This window comes from Artemia sp. Qi Xiang Cuo, chromosome 6, assembly GCF_049724085.1.
Source record: "Artemia sp. Qi Xiang Cuo chromosome 6, ASM4972408v1, whole genome shotgun sequence".
NCBI lineage: Eukaryota > Metazoa > Arthropoda > Branchiopoda > Anostraca > Artemiidae > Artemia > Artemia sp. Qi Xiang Cuo.
This window is the reverse complement of record NC_142799.1, coordinates 63905101-63932524: the sequence shown is the minus strand read 5'-3', so window position 1 is coordinate 63932524 and position 27424 is coordinate 63905101. Positions and strand designations below refer to the sequence as shown.

At 32.7% G+C, this 27424-nt stretch overlaps 1 protein-coding gene across 1 annotated transcript in view; it reads right to left on the bottom strand.

Moving 5' to 3' along the window:
- Nucleotides 1–7028: 7028 nt before the first annotated feature.
- Nucleotides 7029–27424, bottom strand: part of LOC148951505 (protoheme IX farnesyltransferase, mitochondrial-like) — a 37885-nt gene continuing 17489 nt past the window's right edge. Inside the window, exons 4-7 of the mRNA XM_089090300.1 lie at nucleotides 25953–26128; nucleotides 21936–22115; nucleotides 14851–14985; nucleotides 7029–7948 (exon numbers count right to left, since the gene is read on the bottom strand). Of these exons, the coding sequence (XP_088946426.1) occupies nucleotides 7797–7948; nucleotides 14851–14985; nucleotides 21936–22115; nucleotides 25953–26128 (643 nt within the window). The 3' untranslated portion in view covers nucleotides 7029–7796. The remainder of the gene's footprint in view (nucleotides 7949–14850; nucleotides 14986–21935; nucleotides 22116–25952; nucleotides 26129–27424) is intronic.

Genomic DNA, 27424 nt, shown 5'->3' with positions numbered 1-27424 from the left:
CCAATTTATGGTACCCATTCCACAAGAGCCTGTCATTTTTCATCAGTGGCCTATAGATTCTGAGTGGCAGAATCAAAGTAAACCATTGGACAATCGATAAATTTTGCTTAGTCCGAAAGAATGTCTACATACAGCTGCGCTAGTAGCCTTTGAAGTTGTCATTGCAACTGTTTTAGGTAAGAGGTGCCTCCGTTTTCAAAATAAGGCTCCAATTCTTGACAAAACTTTGAGCTGGCTGAGGACTTAAATCGCTTTTCAAAGCCTGTCAACACGGTGCCTTAGCTTTGGAAATAAAATTAACACTTTTTGCCGTTAAGAAACCGTTGTCGCGAATAGCTCCAATCGACTTGAAAGCTAACGAGTGAAAGTCAGTCTTGAAGCACCAACTTATCCTTTAAAATATATTAGCGGGTTAGTCTTCTATCAAATTTTTGATTTTAAACCAAAGTTTCGATTTTGTTTCCAATTGAAGTCCAAATTTGAATGCTATAGAGTTAAAACAATAATATTAGCAATATTCAGAGGCTTGTTATTTCTCTACTTAAACGATCTATAGACATAAAACATTACAACGATTTCATTTACTTTCGACTTCAGTAGGATTCCAATTTGTTTTTGGCACAGGCCTAGCGATGGACCCATGTATTAATTTGGACTAAATGATGTGAGAGATTTATTTTTGAAGAGTAATATTCAGAAAAACATATATAACATTTTGACTGAAATACATATGGATAATAAGAAACAATATAATATTTCAGTATTTAATAGTTCGAAAAATTTAAGAAAAATACAGAAACTGATCAATCTTGTTTATCATTTTTGTCATGTTTTTCTTTTTATTTTGCCAAGTTCCCGTTTAAAAAACAGGAAATTTATCATATTACAAAAAAGTTAGCGGGATAAGTTAATATTGAGTTCCCTACTTTCACCACAGAATTTTGGATACTTTTTCACTGTTCTTCAGAAATGAAATGGGAAAAACTGATAGATCTATGCTTTTTGCCCACTCAGAATCCCTCACAAGTATTCTGACACAATAATTATCTGCAGAAATTTCCAAAAATATTATTGCTTCTATTCACCCCCACATTGGAGCTAATATAGGAACGAAATCAACAAAGATAAAAAACAAACTGTAAAACTCCTAAAATAAAAGACATATATTACTTAGACGGTGAACTTTATTTCATAAAAGAAACAAAAAAAAATATTTTGCGTATCTAGATGAAAGGCTAAGCCCCCTCATACCCACTTTGTCTATAATAATGAAGCCATCAATAGCATCAAACGACTTTATATTCTCGGAATCCGTCGCTCGGCTAATATTCCTTGATGGACTCACCTCAAACTAATCCATTCCTCCTCTGCTAAGAGCTTTGGAGCAATCCTTTGTCCCAAAATCTTCAGTTAAGTGGAACCGGAACCTAGTATTCCCTACAATGAAATTGACTAAATTCGTAGTTGGCATCACTTCAGGGGAATCACATTAGATTAGAGTGGAGTAACACGAGCTTCAAAGGCAAGATATTAAGCAGGCTCAAAAGATCTTTGTATGAAGACATCACCTTACATTCTTCAGAGAAGCTTTCTCTCTTTGCTCCACCGTTTGTCAGATGGTCTTCCGAAAGAGTAGTAGATATCAGATCGAGGATGCTTGTTTTCTTGAAGACGAGGCAAGAGTTAAACGATCACGCCTCGACGAGCTGCATTCTTTGGCTCAAAATCGTCCGACGTGAAAGTCAATCATTGCTGCCCTATACGTGACTAGGCGTCGTAAGAACTAATTACGTTGCCAGATGGAGCTACAGATACACAGCTCCCTCGGATTACCTTAAGGAGGAATGACTAGGAAAGAAACCTTGAAAAACAAGTTTGTTTAATGCAGTACGTCTTTATCGAACCATTCCAATAGACTTTATTTCTTCAAACCCATCTGTTTATTTCTCCCAGTAAATCTTCAACAGTCACAGAACAGCATGCAATGAATGTGGTCTATTGGGCACCAACGATCTACTTAGCACCATCAGATAAATTAAGACAACTGAATAAGGTAGTAGTAATATAAGGTACCGTTATAAGGTGTACATGCAAATAAGGCACCGTTTACAATATAAGAAGCATAAACCTTTCTTCGTTGACGTCGTACCGATTCAATTAATGTTTTAGGATTATTAAGAACATTGGCCGATGCCGATGATAACTCCAAAACTTAATAGCCATTATCTTTCAACTGTCCAGCGCCCTTGGCTGAAAACCCAAAGAATACAAACGGGCAGCCTGAATTTTCTACTATTTGATCGCGAAACGTCTTGGCTTATCGTTTTTCAAGTCGGCTAATGTCCAGCTTCAGCATCGCTTCTGGATTCTATATTCACAGCTTTATAGTAGCCTACTTGTATTTTTTTTTATTATTAAGTATGCTAAACTACCTTCTAATATTATAATATTTGTCTTTTGTAATATTGTCTATGTGTGTTGTTTTCCCCCGTCCTGTTTTGGTGTGTATTCTTGCTTATCCATTTTGTTGTGTCAAGCAATTTCATTAATGCTGTATTTACAAAGAAATAAATAGAAATAAATACGATACAAGTTGTAAACATACCATCTTCATTCGGAACTTCTCAATTCGGTAGCTTTTCCAGATTGCTTATTTATTGCACTAATCTTGAAACTGTTTACCAACTCAAACAAGTCAAAACTTCGCTTTGTTTTTTATCGCTTCACAAAATTTCTTCTAAGTATCGCCCTATGGACAACCACAAATCTTATTTCGTGAGAAAGTATAAAATTGCTAATTCCAGTATTAAAAAAAACAGCATTTGTTTACAGCCCCCGCTTATTAAGGCTGAGCCATCCTTGGGCTAAGATAATGCATTATTAACCAAATTTCATTGTGTTTTCTTCTTCTTTTAATATAATTGTACTATCTTTACTAATGTCTTCACCTTCATTGTTCTTAATTAATGCGAGTTGTACACCTTTTTGATTCTTCTTCTTTTAATATAATTGCACTATCTTGTTTTTTAATATAATTGCGCTATTTGTTTTCTTCTTCTTTTAATATAATTGCACTATCTTGTATTTTTATATAATTGCGCTTTTTGTTTTCTTATTCTTTTAATATAATTGCACTATCTTCACTAATGTCTTCACCTTCATTGTTCTTAATTAATACGAGTTGTACACCTTTTTGATTCTTCTTCTTTTAATATAATTGCACTATCTTGTTTTTTAATATAAGTTCGCTATTTGTTTTATTCTTCTTTTAATATAATTGTACTATCTTCACTAATGTCTTCACCTTCATTGTTATTAATTAATGCAAGTTGTACACCTTTTTGATTTTTCTTCTTTTAATATAATTGCACTATCTTGTTTTTTAATATAATTGCGCTATTTGTTTTCTTCTTCTTTTAATATAATTGAACTATCTTGTTTTTTTAATATAATTGCGCTATTTGTTTTCTTCTTCTTTTAATATAATTTCACTATCTTCACTAATTTCTTCACCTTCATTGTTCTTAATCAATGCGAGTTGTAAACCTTTTTGATTCTTCTTCTTTTAATATAATTGAACTATCTTTTTTTTTAATATAATTTATCTATTTGTTTTGTTGTTCTTTTAATATAATTGAACTATCTTGTATTTTAATATAATTGAGCTATTTGTTTTCTTCTTCTTTTAATATAATTGCACTATCTTCACTAATGTCTTCACCTTCATTGTTCTTAATTAATTCAAGTTGTACACCTTTTTGATTCTTCTTCTTTTAATATAATTGCACTATCTTGTTTTTTAATATAATTGCTCTATTTGTTTTCTTCTTCTTTTAATATAATTGCACTATCTTGTTTATTAATATAATTGCGCTATTTGTTTTCTTATTATTTTAATATAATTGCACTATCTTCACTAATGTCTTCACCTTCATTGTTCTTAATTAATGCGAGTTGTACACCTTTTTGATTCTTCTTCTTTTAATATAATTGAACTATCTTGTTTTTTAATATAAGTGCGCTATTTGTTTTCTTCTTCTTTTAATATAATTGTACTATCTTTACTAATGTCTTCACCTTCATTGTTCTTAATTAATGAGAGTTGTACACCTTTTTGATTCTTCTTCTTTTAATATAATTGCACTATCTTGTTTTTTAATATAATTGCGCTATTTGTTTTCTTCTTCTTTTAATATAATTGTACTATCTTCACTAATGTCTTCACCTTCATTGTTCTTAATTAATGCGAGTTGTACACCTTTTTGATTCTTCTTCTTTTAATATAATTGCACTATCTTGTTTTTTAATATAATTTCGCTATTTGTTTTCTTCTTCTTTTAATATAATTGCTCTATCTTGTTTTTTAATATAATTGCGCTATTTGTTTTCTTCTTCTTTTAATATAATTGTACTATCTTCACTAATGTCTTCACCTTCATTGTTCTTAATTAATGCAAGTTGTACACCTTTTTGATTCTTCTTCTTTTAATATAATTGCACTATCTTGTTTTTTAATATAATTGCGCTATTTGTTTTCTTCTTCTTTTAATATAATTTCACTATCTTGTTTTTTAATATAATTGCGCTATTTGTTTTCTTCTTCTTTTAATATAATTGCACTATCTTCACTAATGTCTTCAACTTCATTGATCTTAATTAATGCGAGTTGTACACCTTTTTGATTCTTCTTCTTTTAATATAATTGCACTATCTTGTTTTTTAATATACTTGCGCTATTTGTTTTCTTCTTCTTTTAATATAATTGCACTATCTTCACTAATGTCTTCACCTTCATTGTTCTTAATCAATGCGAGTTGTACACCTTTTTGATTCTTCTTCTTTTAATATAATTGCACTATCTTGTTTTTTAATATAATTGCGCTATTTGTTTTCTTCTTCTTTTAATATAATTGCACTATCTTGTTTTTTAATATAATTTCGCTATTTGTTTTATTATTCTTTTAATATAATTGAACTATCTTCACTAATGTCTTCACCTTCATTGTTCTTAATTAATACGAGTTGTACACCTTTTTGATTCTTCTTCTTTTAATATAATTGCACTATCTTGTTTTTTAATATAATTGCGCTATTTGTTTTCTTCTTATTTTAATATAATTGCACTATCTTCACTATTGTCTTCAACTTCATTGTTCTTAAACAATGAGAGTTTTAGAGCTTATTTATAATTCTTCTTTTATTATAATAGAACTATCTAGTTTTTTAATATACTTGAGATATGTGTTTTCTTCTTCTTTTAATATAATTGCACTATCTTCACTAATGTCTTCACCTTCATTGTTCTTAATTAATGCGAGTTGTACACCTTTTTGATTCTTCTTCTTTTAATATAATTGCAATATCTAGTTTGTTAATATAATTGCGCTATGTGTTTTCTTCTTCTTTTAATATAATTGTACTATCTTCACTAATGTCTTCACCTTCATTGTTCTTAATTAATGCGAGTTGTACACCTTTTTGATTCTTCTTCTTTTAATATAATTGCACTATCTTGTTTTTTAATATAATTGAGCTATTTGTTTTCTTCTTCTTTTAATATAATTGTACTATCTTCACTAATGTCTTCACCTTCATTGTTCTTAATTAATGCGAGTTGTACACCTTTTTGATTCTTCTTCTTTTAATATAATTGCACTATCTTGTTTTTTAATATAATTTCGATATATGTTTTCTTCTTCTTTTAATATAATTGTTCTATCTTTACTAATGTCTTCACCTTCATTGTTCTTAATTAATGCGAGTTGTACACCTTTTTGATTTTTCTACTTTTAATATAATTGCACTATCTTGTTTTTTAATATAATTGCGCTATTTGTTTTCTTCTTCTTTTAATATAATTGCACTATCTTCACTAATGTCTTCACCTTCATTGTTCTTAATTAATGCGAGTTGTACACCTTTTTGATTTTATTCATTTTTTGCAGCACCTTTTTTCGTACGATGGCTTTCTAAATCATAAAAATAATAACTTGAAATTTCCTAACTCATTGCTTCTCCCTTTCTTTACTAATTACGCTCGTCAATGTAATTAGTAAATTCAAAATTTATTTTCAGTTGACTTGATTAACTATGGTCCGCACACCGTATCCCTAGTAAGCCTGCTTTATCTTAGCTGAATCCTTAATGAGTTAAGATGAGCACACCCAAAGTGTAGCAGATATAAAATTAAAAACCACCTTATTAACTGAATTAGTTAAATGAATTACTTAGCTGAATCAACAATGGAAATTAATTAACAATAACCCACAATAATTTAGAGTGCAAAAAACATACTTTAAGGTACCTAGAAACTTAAATCCTTGATTACCTAGAATAAGAATGTCCAAATTCTACTCGGTATAATATGGAAAATGACCTTTTTCACTGAAACATCGAAATAGTTTACTTAATTAAAAATAGCAGCTAATTGAGTCAATTAACTGAATTAATTATTTGGTTAAAATAATTAATTAATTAACTAAATACATTAACCGAATAAAAATCGGAAATTATTGAATTAAGTAACTACGGTCTACACATCAGGTGACTAATGAGCCTATTTTAGGGTACATAGAAAATAAAAATTTTTATGATTTGAAATGAACATGTCAAAAGTCTTGCGAAAATAAAAAGGAAAACCACCAAATTAATTGATAAAATTAATTAGTTTAATTAGGAATGAAAATTAATCAAATTAATTAACTATGGCTCAATTGTAATATCAACCTTGGTGTCCCTTGGGTAGGGAAGCGTTTGCCATTCTAAGATTCTTTTGTTATTTTCATTGGAAGAGTTTTTTTTTGTATTCTCATAGAATAAACTAAAAAATTAGTCCCCTCCCCTAGAGATTTTGAATTTACACCCCTCCCCCCCCCCAGTTTCCAGAAATTGAAGCCTCTGCGTATAACTCATAAGACTGATTTGAGGCATATAGAACACTACTCCTTTAATAATTTCAACTAACCACATTCAAAGTCTAGCGGGTATAAAATAAAAGACGGTCTAAAAACAAAAAATAGACCCAAATACATAGTAGGAAACATTTATTCGTTTATACAATACTGACACGTTGATAAATATTAAACGAGTCTAAATACTGATATTCTTAATGAATTATTTATTTATTCCCCTCAGTATTCACTGGGTTTAAGAAAAACTATTTCTCTAAAAGTCACAAGCTCTTCAATTGTTTCCTAACATTTTAAGTAGGAAATTTCTATGGTTTTATGAAATTTTAAAATTTCTCAGTCCTCAAACTTTCTTTAATTTTATGTCTATTATGGATAAAAGTTTGAAGAAACTCAAAACAGTTTTCAAACTTAGGTACAATGAGATCGACAATGCATTGGGATATGGTACAAAATCTTCTTCAAGATTAGCTTTTTTCCTCTTCTATTTCAATATTGACATTCGAAAAAATATACGTTCAATAATTATTTTAATTGTTTTTTTTTTAGTTTCAATCGCTTAACTTTTCTCTTTAATTTTAAAACTCCTTTGATAATGTCTTCTCATTAACACATTTAATTTGGAATAACAAAAATACCGGTTGAAGTAAGTTTTTCTGACAAAAAAAAAACATGAATATTTCTAAAAATAGTGCTTTGTTCTCTGGCTCTAACGCCGAATAAGTATTAAAGAAATAAGGCCCAATGAAACTATTAGTACAATTGAATTGGAGAAATAAGGTCACATTTAACTTCTATATATAGAAGAATGGGCATGAATATCAAAATCACAGACAAAGATAACAATTTCCTACCAAAACTTCAGGAATTGTGGCCTAAATAATGAAACTAGCTAATAGAGCGCTTTCCATCTTCTTCTAATTCGGGATTTTCGTTTTTCTGAAGCAACATCAGCATAAAAACCAGGGGCAAATAGACTAGGGAATACCTGAATAACTGTCTAGCCTTGGCATTTCCAGGCTTTTGATAGAACTTATAACCTGAAAAGAAAGCCAATTATCACCATTTCAATTATTATGGCAAAAAAATAGTCTATCTCCATTAATACAATTTCGTCTTTTTGGATTAAAATATCGACATAAAGTGAACTGCAATATTGCCAAATTCTTAAAACGTTCTTTAAGAGCTTCAGAGAACTTTCACTGACTACAGAAAAACTGAAAAAAAACATACTGAAATCATATCTTTTTGGAAGAAGAGAAAGATAAGTCTGCGAATTAAGATTGGAATACTGGAAGCTACAGTGATGAAAGTTGCTAAGCATGGTTCTGATTCGTGATCGCTCCAAAAAACGAAAGGGGGATTTGCTAGATATTTCCCAGAGAAATTGCCTACGGGTTGTTTTGGGCACCCGACTGGCTGACCGTATTTCAAACAGTATGCTGTACGAAAAATGTAGTTCAACCCCGCTTTCTAGGGCTAAAATGAGAGAAAGGGCGAGATGGCTAGGACACCTTCTGCGGATGAAGGATGAGAGATTGCCAAAGATTGTCCTTTTCGGCCAACCGTCTAGAGCCAAACGAACAGCAAGTTGTTCCCGAATGCGGTGGGCAGAATTCGTAAGGAAAGATTTAAGGGAAATGCGAACTTCTTGGGAGGGTATAAAAAGGGAGACTTTGAATAGATTGGGATGGAGGAGCGTAAGTAGTTGTGTTGGCCTTAGGCAGTGTGATTCTCAAGGATAGAGACGTAGCATTTTTTAAGGTACAAAACTTCCATATTTATTCAATACAGGCGTATTTTATGCCAGGTTTTGAACTAAGATTTCTTTCTAGGTTAACCCTCATGTTGAGCGGTTTTTCAGCTGAGCTTTAAGATTAAGGGATTTTCTCACAATGTTAGAATATTTTCAATTTTAAGATTTGTAGAGTCATTTACTAGCTCAGTCAATATGCTACTTGATAGATTTGCCAAACAAATTGCCTTCGTTTGAGCCTATATTAGCTGAAGCTTATGACTTCTAAATATTAGGTGCTCAGGGGTTAGTCAGACCGAGTCCACAAACAAAGGAAAGAACATAGTTAGTTTGATTTTAATTCACCAAGCATTTGGTAAAGAAAGTGCTTCTTTTATGGGCTTGACAAGAATCCCTCGCAGAATGCTCTTCACTGCATTTCAAAATGTAATTAATAAAAAGCAATTATTTTTTGAAGGAGGGAAGGGGTTTGACATCAAATGATTTTTATTTTTGTATCAAATTTGTCTGTTATTATTTTTGGTTAACTTTCGATTAATAATAGTCCTAGTTAGTTCATAAAATTGAAATCTAGTTCAATTATTTAAAGCTGAAAAGTTAGTAATTATGAAAAGTTGTCTTGGCGAGACTTGCCTCTGAAAGGTTGCTATGTCTACAACTTCGTTTTACCAGTATCCCAAAATAGGTCCCACACTCCAAGCATTTGCTTCTCATACCTCCAAAGGCTTCGGGCACCTCTAGTTGTGAGCTCCCAATTTAGTAAGGATAACTTAATGGTAATTCTGTTCTTAATGGACATACTAATTTATAATTGATTTTAGGTAATAATAGTAGGACAACAAACAATCTTATGTATGGTCTAATTTTAGTGCGACAACAAGGTAATTATGGTACGACAACAAACAATCTTATGTAGGGTCTAAGTTTAGTACGACAACAAGGTAATTATAGTACGACAACAAAACAGTCTTATGTATGGTCTAATTTTAGTACGACAACAAGGTAATTATAGTACGACAACAAACAATCTTATGCATGGTCTAATTTTAGTACGACAACAAGGTAATTATAGTACGACAACAATCAATCTTATGTATGGTCTAATTTTAGTACGACAACAAGGTAATTATAGTACGACAACAATCGATCTTATGTATGGTCTAATTTACAACAGAATTTTAAACGAAAGGCACATTAAAGAATCAAATTTAAATATGAATTATCGAGTGCTTGATCTTTGTCTTTTTTACAAGATTCAGCTTAAGAAAATAGAAAAAAATTGGAGGTTATGGGGAAAATAAAAATTATTCCTGAGAGCAAAATTACGTATCTCGTTTTATTAACCCATTCCACATGACAACGTTTAATTCATGAGAAGTAATTGCGTCAACCCATGGTAATGCTTTAATTTCTATTCTAGTATACTCAAAGAGGGTTTTTTGGAATCCCACTGAACCCTTTTAAGCTTTATGAGCGTTGGCTTGACGCCAAAGAGTGTTTCAGGGATGACTCTTGCCCAGAATGACAGAAGACCAGGTTAAGTGAAACCTATCAAGGGACGTGACAATGCTGATCCCGACTGGAGCATTCTTATAAAAAAAATTCTTACCAAACCAAAAAGACTCGTTAAAGTTCAAGACATTTTTAGAAGTTGTCTAATAGTCGTGAAAATAAGGAAACTTTAAACAGCGAAGGTCCAGAGGCTATTCCCCTGTGTTGTATCTGTTCTACAATTTGTAAATTGGATAATTATTATTTTTTTGTTTTTTAACATGACTAAGTGAAATGTTAACGCCTTTTCAGTAAAAATTATTGGTTCAAATTTTAAATCAAACAGTTCGTGGTAACGAACTGTAAGTAAGGAGCGACCCGGCTCAATGGTAACCGAAACTCTAAAAAACGGAATTTTGGTACCAATAGATACATCAAAAGAATCAGATTTTAATTCTGATTTCAAATATATAAGTTTCATCAAGTTTAATCTTACCCATCAAAAGTTATGCGCCTGAGAAAATTTGGCTGATTTTCGAAAAAAGGGGGAAAGACCCCCTAAAAGTTATAGAACCTTAATGAGATTCACATCATCATATTCAGCGTATCAGATAACCCTACTGCAGAGGTTTCAAGCTCCTATCTACAAAAATGTGGAATTTTGCATTTTTTGCCAGAAGATTTACTTAAGAAGTGATTACAAACAGGCAAAACCCTTTTTTGATAGGATCTTCAAGCAGAACCAAGTCCACTGTTTGAGAGGTGATACTCGAAGGCTACGGCCTTCTAATATGGGGTCAGAAAACTTACCTATCAGCTATTCAGACTTCATTTTAACGTTTTAAGTGCTAATAGAACTGCCATCATTTGTGATCTGCTCAGGCAGTAAGGGGTGTAAATCAATACAACAAAAATTCACTATCTTGTCTGTAAAAGGTAATTTTAGATGGAAGATTTCGCGGATTCGCACGCAGTGGATTGCACCAATCTACCCATTATGACAAAATGTCTCAATGTCAGGCGTGTTTACCAGATTACCAGAGCGCCTCCGTTAACCTCCTCTGATCAAAAAATTATCGCTACTTTCCTTAGGGAATTATAGAGTCGTGTTGTACAGCCTTTTTACTGAGGCTTCTGAAATTCTTGAAGAACCAATCTGTGTTTTATGTTGAAACTCGGTAAAGATCGTAAAAGGTGATATCCACCTAGAAACAATCATCTCCCTAAGTATATAATAAATTGGGCCTGCACATGGGTTGTTCTTTTAATTGCGAACTTTGTAGAAGTTGCTAGATGTTTTCCAGAGAAATTTTCTAAAGATTGTTCTGGGTATCCGGCTGACTGACCGTGTCTCAAACAGTAGGCTGTACGAAATGTGTGGTTCAATCCCGCTTTCTAGGGCTACAATGAGAGGAAGGTTGAGATGACAAGGGCACGTTCTGCAGATGAACGATGAAAGAATGCCAAAGATTGTCCTTTTCGGCCAACCGTCAAGCACTAAAAAGAAAGCAGCTCGTCCGCGGTTGGGGTTGGAGGATGTCATAAAGAAATATTTAAAAGAAATTTGGAAATTCCTGGGAGGGTGGGAAGACGGAGACTTTGAATAGATTGGGATGGAGGAGGAGCGTGTGTAACTGTGTTGGCAAAGTTTAATTTGATTATATGCACCAGAATTACGCGGACAAGATCCAAATACCAAGAAGAAGATACTTGGCGTTTGTTGCATGACAATGCACTAGCGCACATTGCTGAGATTGTTTGCGATTTTCTAACCCAGAAAAAGTGTTGTGGTACTCGACTACCTGTCCTATTCTCCAGACTTGCTGCAGACTTCTGGCTATTCTCAAAACAAAAGCTGGTAATAAAATGAGCGCGTTGCGAACCGATTCAGAATATCCAGTCAGATATGACATTGTCTTTGAATACCAACGAGACAAAAGATGCTTGCAACTCTTTTTAGCTGCTCTACATTCGTTTTCATCGGTATGTAGAATCACAAGGTGACTATTTTGAATAATCTCCAATAAAGCAAATACGTCTTGATGCGATACCATCTGCTTCGTATCGGCCCTCTTTCAGCAGAACAGATCTTGTATCCCCCCAAAAAAGTTACGAGCAACCCCAGTTTGAAGTTACAAGATTGTATGAAAAATGATAGTAAATAGTATGTTCTGCACATGGCTCATAAGCTTAGCATCTAATACTTCACACAAATGGCCCAATGCAGTGACAGGCTAGACAAAATAATATTTTTATTGCAAAAATAAAAAAGCAAAACAAAAAAATGGAGCTTATATTCCCTCTAAAGTTCAAGTAACAAGTTTGTAAAAAAAAAAAAAAAAAAAAAAAAAAAAAAAAAAAAAAAATCGAAAATCAAAAGTGGAACAGAACCAACAAACTACAGGGAGTCACCCCTGAATTTTATGTAACCCAATTTTTCTATATAACAGTTCTTGGTTATTTCTTAAATATTATGCTGCTTTTTCGTTGTTTTTCTTGATAGATGATTTTTATAAATTTTCTTTTAGGCTCTTCATTAATGACGCTTTCCCTGCAGAAGCAGAAGATCGAAATGACAAGGAATGAGTTTGAAAAGCTTGTATCAAAACTAATTTGTTCCCAGCTATTTGTCCGCTGAGACCGTCTGCTGAGACATGAGATTCGTCTGAAAATGAGTTTGAAAATTTTGACATTTGTATCTCAGAATCGGCTGTAACTAGAGCACTGGCGTCTTAGAGCAATGTCAATTAGACCATTCGAAAGATAATTTTTTTTTACACAGCATTAAATTTCCGAATCTGATTTTGCCAAATCCGTTTCTCCAAAATTCCGAGAAAAACGAGTTTGAAAATTTTGACATTTGTATCTCAGAATTGGCTATAGGCTAGAGCGCTGACGTCTTACAGCAACGGCAATTATACCTTTCGAAAGATAATTTTTTTTACACAACATAGCGTTTGTAACTCAGTTTCGACAAAACTGTTATTTTCGGCAAAACCGCTCTCAGCAGACGTATTGTCTACTATTACTTTTACTTTGTCTATTACGCCAAGATACTTGGCGTTTGTTGCATGACAATGCACTAGCGCACATTGCTGAGATTGTTTGCGATTTTCTAACCCAGAAAAAGTGTTGTGGTACTCGACTACCTGTCCTATTCTCCAGACTTGCTGCAGACTTCTGGCTATTCTCAAAACAAAAGCTGGTAATAAAATGAGCGCGTTGCGAACCGATTCAGAATATCCAGTCAGATATGACATTGTCTTTGAATACCAACGAGACAAAAGATGCTTGCAACTCTTTTTAGCTGCTCTACATTCGTTTTCATCGGTATGTAGAATCACAAGGTGACTATTTTGAATAATCTCCAATAAAGCAAATACGTCTTGATGCGATACCATCTGCTTCGTATCGGCCCTCTTTCAGCAGAACAGATCTTGTATCCCCCCAAAAAAGTTACGAGCAACCCCAGTTTGAAGTTACAAGATTGTATGAAAAATGATAGTAAATAGTATGTTCTGCACATGGCTCATAAGCTTAGCATCTAATACTTCACACAAATGGCCCAATGCAGTGACAGGCTAGACAAAATAATATTTTTATTGCAAAAATAAAAAAGCAAAACAAAAAAATGGAGCTTATATTCCCTCTAAAGTTCAAGTAACAAGTTTGTAAAAAAAAAAAAAAAAAAAAAAAAAAAAAAAAAAAAAAATCGAAAATCAAAAGTGGAACAGAACCAACAAACTACAGGGAGTCACCCCTGAATTTTATGTAACCCAATTTTTCTATATAACAGTTCTTGGTTATTTCTTAAATATTATGCTGCTTTTTCGTTGTTTTTCTTGATAGATGATTTTTATAAATTTTCTTTTAGGCTCTTCATTAATGACGCTTTCCCTGCAGAAGCAGAAGATCGAAATGACAAGGAATGAGTTTGAAAAGCTTGTATCAAAACTAATTTGTTCCCAGCTATTTGTCCGCTGAGACCGTCTGCTGAGACATGAGATTCGTCTGAAAATGAGTTTGAAAATTTTGACATTTGTATCTCAGAATCGGCTGTAACTAGAGCACTGGCGTCTTAGAGCAATGTCAATTAGACCATTCGAAAGATAATTTTTTTTTACACAGCATTAAATTTCCGAATCTGATTTTGCCAAATCCGTTTCTCCAAAATTCCGAGAAAAACGAGTTTGAAAATTTTGACATTTGTATCTCAGAATTGGCTATAGGCTAGAGCGCTGACGTCTTACAGCAACGGCAATTATACCTTTCGAAAGATAATTTTTTTTACACAACATAGCGTTTGTAACTCAGTTTCGACAAAACTGTTATTTTCGGCAAAACCGCTCTCAGCAGACGTATTGTCTACTATTACTTTGTCTTAACTATCTTTGGCCAGATTTTTGTTAAAAATAGAAGAACTGCTCTACAACGCTTCCAATTATTTCTCAAAAAAAGCCCTAATCTTAAAAAAAATACGCCTTAAGTTTGATTGGTCACTCAAAAGTCTTATGTGGTCCTGGCATTATGCAACCTAGCCGCTTTTTTTCTTTGCTATTCTAATTACTTAGGTATATTTTTCCCTTGGGATTCATAGATTAAATAGTTTTTCATCGAAAGAGGTTTGTTATACCATATTTTCGATTCGCCATTTGAATTAGTCCATAATATGTAAAATATACAAATGAAACTTACTAAGGTACACCATAAGACCATTAATCGGAAGTGACGTCAAAGCAAAAGACCAATGAGTGAGTCCCACTAATGGCATGGCACTACAAATACCCAACATACCCAAACTGTAACGTATTGTCGTGCTACGGCACAAATCTGTAAACAAAAAAGATTAAAATAGTTATACATAGAATTCCAATTCTTTGTCTAAGGGTGTAAGACGATGCCAGAAAAAGGGAGCACCTAATTTACATTAATTTTCAAAATATATATACTTTAAAAATTAATTTTTAATAAAAACTACTATTTAAAGAAATTGGTATAGTATCAACAAATTTTGCCATTATCCCGAAAATTTTTGATGTCTTGAACAAATAAACAGGAAAAAAAAAAACAGCAAAGAGTTCAACCGACTCAAAAACTTCTTGGCAACTTTATGGCAGTTTTTTTTTAATTATAATTTGTTGTAAACAAAACTAAAATATGGAAATGTACAAGTAACCTGTAAAACTTTTAAAAAATCAATAAAAATAAACTAAAATTTTCAAAAATAAGACTAAACAGAAAAAGTCTTCAAAAGCAATTTCATCATAAATTAAATGAAAATGTAGAAATCTGAAAGTAACGGATATAATTTTTAATCAAGGCAGTATAAAATTAACTTATACAAGTCTGAGCATTTCCGTTCATACCCAGGAAGACAAAAAAAAAAAAAAAGAAAAAAAAAAGAACAGACTAAAAAGCTAAAACATACGAGATAACAACACGAAAAGCTCTTTCGCCTTTCTATGCTTTTCTTCATATATATCATGTATATTTTAGCTGTTTAGTTTTTTTCTTTATTGATAAGGTCTTCGAATTTTTTTGGTTTATTTCTCAAAGGCTTGATTAAAAGTTTTACTGCTACTTTTGCTATGTTCTTAATTTTCATATTTTTTTTTTTTTTAACGGAAAGGCAGTATCGTCAGATATCGTAATTATCGATTAATATATCGATATATGAAGATGTCGATTAAATAATTTCCAATAATTACAGATATCGTAATTATCGATTAATATATCTGTATTGATATATAAAGCTATTATTTACGTAATTTCCTAATGTTAGTAATTATGGCTGCAGTAACAGCTATAATCTAATACAGAGCAAACCATAGGCCAAAGTGACCGGAAGTAGGAGGACGTGTTTTCAAAAAAACAGGTTAATGAGAAAAACTTGTTACCTGACACTGAATCTGAAACTGCATCTATTGTCTTAGTTGATCTTGGGAACAAAAGTTTATTGTGAATAGAAATTTATGAAATTGCGAAAAGAAATTTCGAAAAAGAGCCTGAAACCCCTTGAAAATGGCGTCAACTTGAAATAAAAACTATCCCAATGGAATCAGTATGCTCGAAAACCTTGTATAGGATAGTTAAAGTTCCCCCCCTTGAACACCATGGAAAATGACTTTTTTGCACTAATCTGTCTCCCTTTTTTTCTAGATGGTCTAAGGGGTGGGCAGAGCATCGTAGAGAGGTGTGTAATAGCTCATTAGAAAGGGAATTAAATTTGTAAGTGCCCTTTTTAAGTGACCGAGCAGATTGGAGGGCAAATAGCCCCCCCCTCCCTACAGGCCCCCTCCCCCCAACTAACCCTATAAAAATTTTGAGATAACCATTTTGTTTAACATAACTCAAAATTGCAATATATGTGGTGCCGATGATAGTATGACCTTCCGCAGTCCCTGGAAACAGCCTATGTATGGTATTGGGCCTATCAACACTGTATGAATCGGTATCATGCGTATTGGTATTCCATGTGTCGTATCGGGAATATCGGTATCCGCTGTTGTTTTTTTTTCAGTCATTTTCTATGCTCATTGTTTTAAAGCATGTCCCGGCAAGGTATCATGGCTGCAACCTAGTAAAGAGCGAACCAGGGTCCTTAGCAACCGAAAGTTAAAAACACGTTTTAAAAAAGAGTGCCTAGTGAAAAAAATTTCCATTTGACACTGACTCTGGAATTTCGACTATTATTTGAGCTCGCCTTGAAAGTAAAAAGTTTATTACAAAAAAAAATTTATGGCGATTTAGAAAAAAACCTCAAACACCCCGAAAATAGCGTCAGATCAAAATGAAGTGTACCGTTGGAATCAAAGTGGTCAAAACCTTGTAGAGGGAAGTTACAGTCCCCCTGCCTGAACAATAAGGAAAATCAATTTTTTGCATCGGTAGCACTGATCTGTCTCAGGTTTTTTTTTTTTCTCTCTTTTCTTTTTCAACAGTTCTAGCGGGCTACTACAACATCATAGAGAGATTCTTAATGGCTCATTCAAAAGCTAATTCTCATATCTGCGTACTTTTTATAAATTCTGCCATCTCCAAGTGCCATAGGACACTATAATGATACTTTTTGTGCTATTTCTCAAAGGGTTTCACCGTAAATAGGCTATATCAATTGTCACGAAACCACAGCTGTAACTTGCAACCAGGGGCTTAGCTCCAGCATTTTTACTGAAGAGGGGCATGAAGGGTCCCTATTCGGATAGAAAATAAATATGGGCTCTATAATAGTTTTTCCTCCAAATTATTGGGACGGGAACTGCCCCTATCCGCCCCCAAACGATGCCCTTGCTTGCAACAAAAGCAAAGATTTGTACATCCACCGATTTATAAAATATAAATTGGCCTATACTTTATAAATAATTTATAATTGTGTGTGAGAGCTGAAACCCAAAGCCTCTTATCCTCAGGGTTGCCATCCGGTGAGAAAAAAATTCACTAGATTCGTGAAAAAAAAATCACTGAATCAGCACACAAACCATTATATTATTGACAAGAAATCACTAAAAATCACTAAAATTATAATACTATTTATCATTGTAGTTAATAATTATTTTGTTTCACTATCATGTTCTGTACAGGCAAACATACAGGAAGGGGGTATAATTACACCCTAGATGTGGAAAAATACCTTTAGTTTGATGTTTTTTTTTTTGCTCAAGCGAAAAATACCCTTGAAATTTTGAGAAATGCCTACTTGTATCTTTATGCGGAGGATGGAACAAAATCCTCACTTCCTCCCTGTTCCCGATTTGGTACCCTTAGCTTATGCTGAGATAACTGAAAATTGGTTATCGGTGATCTAATCAAAATATTTGCTTTTTCTTTTCAATTTTTTTTCCCTGTCGATCCAAAACCCCATTTTTTTCCCAAAAAAAAAATTAGAAAACATTTTTTTTTTTACTCTATTTGAGCTAGTATAATTACAGGGACACAAGCGACAATTTTGGAAATGGCCTTTTTATAATTCCATGGAACAAAAGTGTCCCACTCAACACAAATTTCAATAAGCATCGGTCTTATTGGTTCTTAGAAATAAAAAGGCACTTGTCAATTATACGGATCACACCCACAACTTTAAGTTACGTTAATCCTAATGAAATATGTCAAGATATGATGAAGAAAATAACACTTTGTTTATATAATAATATGATTTGGGCAATACAGTTTCAAATTAAGGCAGTGTTGGGGTATAATAACCTAACCTTACCCCCACCCTCTAATTTGCAAATATATAGCCCAAGTAATACAAGTTCAATCCATTCTGTCACCCGTTATTTGTCTTTGTGGCTATGAAACTGGTTTTCGTAGGTCGTATATTATCCTTAGCATACTTTCATCCCAAGATCCTCAGGGGCTGCGTGGGTTATGTTAGATATAAAGGTATAGTTTTGGAACCTTTCAACTATGCTAAACAAAATGGCTATCTGAAACTTTTGATCGAACAATTTTTGGGGGAAAAAGGACGTGAGAGGGGGGCTAGTAACCGTTCAATCTATTTGTTCAAATAAAAGCGACACCAGAAATTTTAATTTCCGTTCAAATGAGCCCTCTCCTAATGCTCTAGAACCGTTGTTTCGATACGATAACCCTGGGAAAAAAGAAAATTAACGCGCATCCGTGATTTTTCTTCTGGCAAATAATACAAAATTCAATACTTTTGCAGATACGGGCTTGGAACCTCTACAGTAGGGCTCTCTGATACACCAAATCTAATGGTTTGATTTTAATTAAAATTCTTTCCCTTTTATTTTTTTTTGTGTTTCCTCCCTCTTTCAAAAATCCGGCAAATTTTCGCAGTTTTTTAGCCTTTTATGGATAAAACTAAGCTTCATGAATCTTACATATTTGGAATTAACTTAATAAGCCAATGATATAATGATTGATTTCAAAATTCTGTTTCTAAGATTTCGGTTACTATTGAGCCTTGCAGCTCTATTCTTACAGTTCGTTGCCGCAAACTCTTCGATATATTAGCATATCAATCCGAAAACTTGAAGAATAGGACGTTACCTCTGTTTATTAGGTGTTTCAATTACGAAAAAGAGAATTTGGAGAATTACTGGAATTTGGCTTAGATATTAGAAGTAGAAATTAAAATCCTTGGACAATTCCCAGATTAGATACCCCCCCCCCTCATTCCCAATTGACTTAAATTGTCGAAATGCAATCGATTTAAACTGTCTAGTTACCCAAAACAATCTATCTATAGTATTACAAATCCTATCATAAAAAGCACTAAGTCCTATTTTCTTTTTCAATGATTTCTTTTTTTTATTTAGTATATTGAATTTGATATATAGGCTACCTACCATCTTATTTTTCAATTACTCCCTTTCTGTTCTATTTGCAGATATAGAGGGTATATTCATATCCACCATTCACTCCACTATCAAAGGTTTTAACAGAAGAAAATCTAATTTAGAACTAATAGATTACAGAGAAAAAAAAAACAATATAAATATGAAGACAAAAATTCGACCTGAGCAAATGTTGTAAAATAGTAAATATTGAACATTTTTGCAATTTTACGATTAACTAGTTCGCATATTATCTCGATAATAATGCTCTGGGGTAATATCTGATATGGACATATAGTGGGAAATTGGAATTTTAAAAGTTATTAGTTTTATATAAATGCTAACCTGGGACATATTGGGAACTGTAGTGGATCACTATTTTGTGTGTTTTTTTTAATAGTTATATTGTTGTATCATTTATTCATTTAAATCATGAATAAACGCGCTATATCGTGAAAAATCACTAGATTTAGGTAAAAAATCACTATTTTTAGAACGAAAATCACTAGCTAGAAAAAAAATCCCTTGGCAACATAAAAAATCACTAGAAATAGTGATAAATCACTAGAGATGGCAACCCTGCTTCTCCGGCACACTCCCAGCATTAGAATATTAGTGATTTCTTATTATATTCAACGTTTTGAATAATATCTTGTTTGAAATTTTATTTCTTCAGAGAGAGAAGGGGCAATTCTCTATGGCATCAGTGGCTGCTTTAGTAAATAATAATAATATGATCAAATATTTGAATAGAACAAGCTATCGATATAAATATTTTCCATTCTAAAGCCTGAGGAAAATAATAACAGACTTACCATTTTTTGTTGAAAATCAGTCGTTGAATCCATGGAATTAATTTTTTCTTCAATTTCTGTACTTAGTGAATATGAGCTAGTTCAAAATATGAATGATGAATTGTTGAAAATTCGGTGTTCTTATATGGCATAAGAAATATTGTACTCTAGGAAGTATTTTCAGTGCTAATTGCTAAATGTCTAAAAGTGGCCTACTTTTTCCATATTCTCTAGGGAGTGTTTTCTACTATTTATCAACTGTTTCGGCGAATAGCGGAAATATACTGTTCATTGATTTAAGGGGGAAATGCAAGTTTTTGATAAGCCGAGTAGGGAAAGAAAAATGGAAAAACTATTTATATAAAAAAAACAATAAAAAAGGTAGGATGGTACATAGGATGCAAAGTGGCTACTGCCTTTCTTCATAAGGGTTTAAAATTGAATTTATATTATTATATTCGGAAGAACCCTAAAAAACAGGCATCGAGTGGTATGTTTACTTGAATCATAGGTCATATTTGTGAATATTTTCAACTGAAACTAGGAAGTGACATTAAAACTTAAAACGAACATACATTCTTCCGTATATATAAAAAAGATCATGGCATCATTGATTCTACATCAAATTTTAATCAAAAACGAGCAAAGATTACTTTAAAAAAACAAATTTTTTCCGAGGAAAGTACAGAGTGAAGTTCAAACTTAGAATGAAAAAAAATTATTATTTCCCGTTTTATTTAATATACATTAATATAACTAGCACAAATAAACCAACTAATTATGTTTCTCTATGATTTTAGGATTATACAAAACTAGCGCTTTACTGAAAACACAAAATAATATAGGACTTTTGGTACAGTAAAAGCAAACCAATTAAGGACACTTTTTATAGAATCAAAACCTTAATTTGGTGTCACTTTTGCATAATGGCTCAGTCCAATGACTGGCTCTCGTTTGGTTCTTAAAAGGACATGTCATGATTAATTTGTACACAAGTTCGAAGTAAAGCCACCGTGATAGAATTAGAACTGTAGACTAGATTTAAAATTTGTATCATAGCTTGAAATTCACTATTGTATAGAGAGAAATAATCAGATTTCCAGAATTCATATTATGTCTTATTTTATCTTCATTTCAAATGATACTAAAACATATTTCTTACAAATTAAGACTGTATATTGCCCACTATTGGTATTATAGCTGGTGAGAGCAAAATGCTGCTTGATTAATTAGTCAAATATTTCTACTTGTTGTTTAGGTACTTCACTGTTATTAAAAAATACTTAGTTTTACAAATATGTTTTTAGGATAATTTTAAATGTGTACTAACTTACATTGAAGTCACAAATCTTTTTGGAGTGTGAAAAGCTTTATAGATTCGTTTAGTGTTGTTTGGCTACATACTCATTTTTTCTAGTTTTGTATAATCCTAAAAGCATAGGGAAACATAATTAGTTGGTTTCTTTATACTAGTTATATTAATATATATTAGACAGGCTCTGAAGTAATAATTTTTGTCCGTTTTAAGTTTTAACTTTGTTCTTTACTTCCCTCAGAAAAACTTTGTTTTTTTAAATTAATAGTGATTAGTAACAAAGATTTAATAGTATTTCAAGAGACTGTTTTAGTGATAGGTAAAAAAAGAGAGAAAAAAAAAAAAAAAACAAAACAGAAAGTCAATAGATACCTTGTCGACAAACGGACATCATTTTGTATCCAGCATTCCCATAGTCATGCCTTAAGTACCACGAAAGGCTATTAAAATGTGGAAACTGCCACGCATATGTAACTCCAAACAAGAGCAAGCCACCCAAATCTATGGTATTCATACAGCCTGTATACCCCATCAGTGTTGGTAGACTGCCAACTATAATAAATGAAAAAAAAAATGAACAGAAACTCAAAAAAATTAACGAAACATAGAATAAGACCTAGAGACATTTTTGTGGACAAAATTATCGCCTTTAAAATATAGCCATATTTGATTGGTCAACAGGAAATTGCTAAAAAACTAGTCAGATTTTTCAGTTGGTAAAGGGTTTATTGAAGTTTTGTTAAGTATTTTTATTACTATATTTTATTAATATTTTTAAACCTAATTTTCTTATAGTTTATGGTTACCAGCTTTAAGCAGACTTAGATCATAATTTTACTTGAAAAACTATAGGAAAATCAAGTTTTAAAAAATGAACAAATAACACCAAGAAACACCAAGAAATCACCAAGATTTCTAAATATACACGTTTCTCTGCAAATACACTAAAAGTAACTTTTTTTTTCTTGTGCAGAAAATTTTATTTTTAAGACTAAAAAAGAAAGCACAGGGCTGCCATGCCATAGAACTTTCTCCTTGAATAATTATAAAACATATAATTACATGTTTATATAATTATATAAACATATAACATAAACATATTATTATGCAAACATAAATATGAATATATAATATAATTATATAAACATATATATGTTTATATAATTATATGTTAATGATTGTAAATATATAATTAAACGTATTTTAAACATGTAAAAATTATCTTTAATCTTAAAAAAAATCGTTTTCTGGGGAGCAGAAATTGTTTCTTTTATCTTTTTAGTACATTCGGCAATAAAATGTTTTAGTTTTTGCTAATATTTTTTTTTCTCCTCTTTTAGTTCTTGGTAGTTTTTTTAGGAAATAAAATTTGGCCTTTCCTCCTTCACCTCAAGACAGTTTTGGGATTCACACTTTACAGAATCTCGCATCTAAAACTTCAGGCCAAAACCACGCCTATCTCTATACAAAACAACCAAAAGCCATAGCAACTTGGATATAATAAATGCCAATCTGTAAAAGGATATTCAATTTTCTGCACATTTATCTTGGATCTTCTTAACTAATGAAGTCAAATAAAAGCCCTAGAGAAAACAACGAAGCATTAAATTAAAAATAGGAGCGTTTTAGGTCACCTAAATTGTTGCAGTGGGCCACATGGATTTCTCATTGCTCAAATAAACTACTTTCCATAATTAATTTTGTTCCACACAATTTCAAAAATAAAAGAAAAACAGGAAAAAAAACAAATAATACTAGACAACAGAGACAACGTAGCCCAGTGTAAGAGCCAACACAGTAGCGTCTATTTAGTAATTCAAAGCCACGTATCTCGTATCTCTGTATCATCGACGTATTTACTGTAATTAAAATCAAGTAGTTGCGGGTATCAAACCATGATTTAACTGTAGAAAAAGCTAAGACAGATAGTCCGAGTGAGAGAGAGGCAATTCTGGCATAAGCCCTTTTTAGGATTGTATAAAAATGTATCTGTTTTGCCTAGCATCCTAAAGAATAGATTGTCTTAGAAACTTGTAATAAGACTACTTTCAATAAAATTTGAAGTATATCAGCAGGAAACCAGCTCCTCCCATCACTACGTTAGTCTTCCTTGACATCGGATCGAATTTTCAGATAGTCAATTCACTCAAAATGGTCGAAAATCCAAAATATGTGCCTCCAGGAAACTTGACCCGTGCAGTGCCATTGGCAAAGGTTCCAAGTTATCCAAATTGTCCATTCCACGCTGCGGAATTTATGTTACGCAGTGCAAAAACAATTTAAGTATGGACTTGGTGCATAAACAAGATGAGCCCTGAGCCAGTGCAAAAGCGAGCTTCAGGACTAAATCAGTGCAAAAGCGAGCTTCAGGACTAAAGTGCATAAAAGAGTCAAGTACAAGCTGCGGAGTTTAGGTGAGACACTACAAAATCAAGCTAAATCAAGATTCTGTACAAAAATGAGTTAAGTCCTACCTCAAATCAAAGCCAGCTAGGTCAGAAATGAGCTAAGTCTCGTCTTGGTAAAAACAAGCAATTTCTTGACTCAGAGCAAAATCAAACTAAGTCTTGACTCAATGTAAAAAAAGCTAAGCACAAGCTCCACTTAGTCCTCTCCAACAGCAGACATTATTATTATTACTGTTATCATTATTTTTTAGCAGAAAGGTAGGTATAGACATTTCGTTTTTGAACTGAAATTACGCGTCAACTTTTACTCTGCACAACTGGAGAATCAGTCACCCGGTGGCTCCTCCAGCCCCCTCCCCTCCCTACTGCCAAACTTTTAGCGGAAAGAAAGGCACGAGACCCAATTTTTAACTAGAGTCATACAAGAATTTTCGACCTCTACGATTGGAGGCACAAAGGGGCCTACGCCTCCTCTAATACCGAACCCACCGCCAACTTTACAGCAAAAAGGCAGGTCAGTTCTTTTTTTCCCCGATCGGCTTGAAACTTACGGGGGAAGTACCTTGGGCTAATTTCATACGAGAACGATCATTTGGTTTAGTCAAATTTGTCCTCTTCTCAGACTTTTGAACAAAAATGTTCAGGTCTACTTAAAAATTAAGGGAAAGGAGCTAAGGAGAGGAAGGGGACCAAATTTCAGATGCGTCAAGGAAACTTTCCCCAAGAAAATTTATACCACCGACTCTTTCCGGTCGAGACGCTAGCAGGCTGTAAAGTTTCAAAAACTGGGGATTCCTATAATTATACAACTTTCAAGCCTACTGGCGTATCGACTGTAAAGGTCAGCAATGCAAAATTTCTTTGGCAAAGTATTTAATTTTCAACATTATAAAGAAAAAAAGAAGAGCTTTCAACATCTATTTTGTTTTCAGTAAAGCGGAAGTAAAACTCTAGCCTCTAGGGGTTTTGAGAGGGTAGCAGTCCTACTTTTATTTGATGTTTGTTTTAAGTTTAAATTGATTGTTTATTTTGATTTTTTTTTTCCTTCTTCGTCTTATTTACTCGTTCGCAATAATTTCTGTTCGTCTTAAGTTTGATAAGTAATCTTAATTTCTATTGATCTTTAATATTTTCATTCATAGTAATATTTGTTTATTTTAGTTTTGGTTTATTGAGGCTTTGGTTTACAGAAGGTCAAAGAGGCTAGCTTCCGCCTTTGCTTTGAAAAAAATTGGAGAATTAAACAATATGTAGTTTTATTTGATTTCGTATATAAACTTTTCTTTTAAATTTTTTTAGTTTAGTTTTACTACTGATGATGGTCACTGCATATGTGACCGAAATATTAGATATTTTTTGTGAATTTCTATCACTGTTTGTGAAACACTATCTATTAAAAAGATTTTATCCCTATTTGAACTTTTATTAATCGTCATGGAAAGGCAGTGTGGTCTCCGAAATTATCTACATCCTATTCTCAGTTGCAATATGAACAGAAATACCTTGCTTGAGTTGTTTCTTTAGTTGGCTGAATTCGCCAGCATATAATTAATAATTATTTTTACACCTTATTTCTGCTCGTTTTAGATTTTCATATCACTCATTAACTATTTTTGAAATCTTATTTCGTAAGGTTGTGACACCAAACCTATTTATGGTAATTTCTGTTCATATAATTTTGGTTTCATTGTTGGTTGCAATCCCGTTTATTTTTTCGTTTATATTTATTTATGCTTATTTTGAGTTTCAAATTCGCTCAAAACTTTTCATAGATTTTTCTTTCTTGGAAAATGTTTCGCACGATCTCATCACCAGAATCAGTTTCCTAGCCTTGAGGCGGGTTGCTGCAGCTGATATCAAACCCCGGGTCACATATTACCTAGCAGAGATCAACCCAAATGCGCCACCACAGGAAAGAAGGTAAGGATATTAATCAATTATTACCAAAACACAACTTGGACATACATCCTTACGAACTTACCCACAGATCCTACCCATGTGTTATATATTGTCATTCTTTTCATTGGCGTATACGCGCCGACGTAGAGAAACCACGTTAGAGCACCAATAGAACAGGTGAGGGGGTTAACACCTGCATAAAGAACAGAAAGGCCAGCAGCACCAGTGATAGCACCAAAGATGGCAGCATGTTTCGGGCTGAAAAGAAAAGAATATCGTCAAACTTTAAATTTCTCCGACATTATCACATCCCTTGCAAAGGGTGCACTTCGCTTCGAGTGATTATAACAATAGTGACAGAACGCGGGGCTTCGCGTCGTTTTTCTGTTTTTAATCAGCATTAATGACGGTCTGGACGTGGAGCCTCCTATTTAAGCGTGTAATTTGAAACTTCAAAACATTGATAACAATAGGCTAATCCAACAACAATCAAATGCAAGGACTTTTGCAGTCAAAAAGCTGATCAGCTTTTTATTAATCGTGAATTTTAAATTCAAATTGCTCTGAAAGAATCTATGAGGAAATACATTTCTACAAAATACTCTCAAGATCCTCAAGTGTGTCACTTTCAATATTGTATACACAGAATTCTATCAAATTTCTATTTGGCTACGGATTATTATTACCCACCCATTTTTAATTGAACTCCTAGCTAGAACCAGAATTCGTTAATTATTTTATAAATGCAGAACCGATATATTTTAAGTGTTCAGGACTTAATTTCTTAAAATTTGGCAACGTAAAACAGATGTGAGCAAAAAATTTAACCATCATTAATTAAGATCGCGACGTAGAAAGCATCCAAAGCCAATTCTGGGTATAATTCTTTACATTAATTTGAAACCTTTTTGAAAGCATAACTAGCTTTTCATAAGGGGTCAGATTTCTGACATGCAATAGGCCAGATAGGTTTATTTCTTCTCAACGAAGTTCACAAAGATGAAACAAGTTCCTGCAAACTTTACAGATATATGTTACACAGTTTTAGGATAATGAGTTTTGTTCGCTTTAAATCTCTAATTCGTTCATTACTATCACCAGGAAAATCTCTTTCTTTCTTCATTTTTCCTAAAGGTCCAAGGTTTAAAAACCATGTTCTGGCACTTGACATTTTTTGGCTCCAGTATGTCATATGTTTGATATCAAACCAATCATACTTATTGTCTGACGAAGTTAATACTTTATAGATCAGTTTTAGGTGTCAGTAATTAGCGAGGGTATATTAGACTATTTAAATAGAAATAGATCAGTCATGTTAGATGGCTGAATTGACTTTTAATGCACTTTCGACTTTAAATACATTTTCTATAAAAAGTTATTAAGTTCGATTATTATTAATTCAGCATTCTAACTGGACGTTAATACTTTGGGTCCACTGATAAAACCTGGCCCATATCTTTGATGTTCCTGGAATGTTGCTTATTTGGTCCAAATAAAAGCTACAATTAAAATGCATAAAATAAACTTTCTTAGGAGCAGGCCGATGGATGAAAC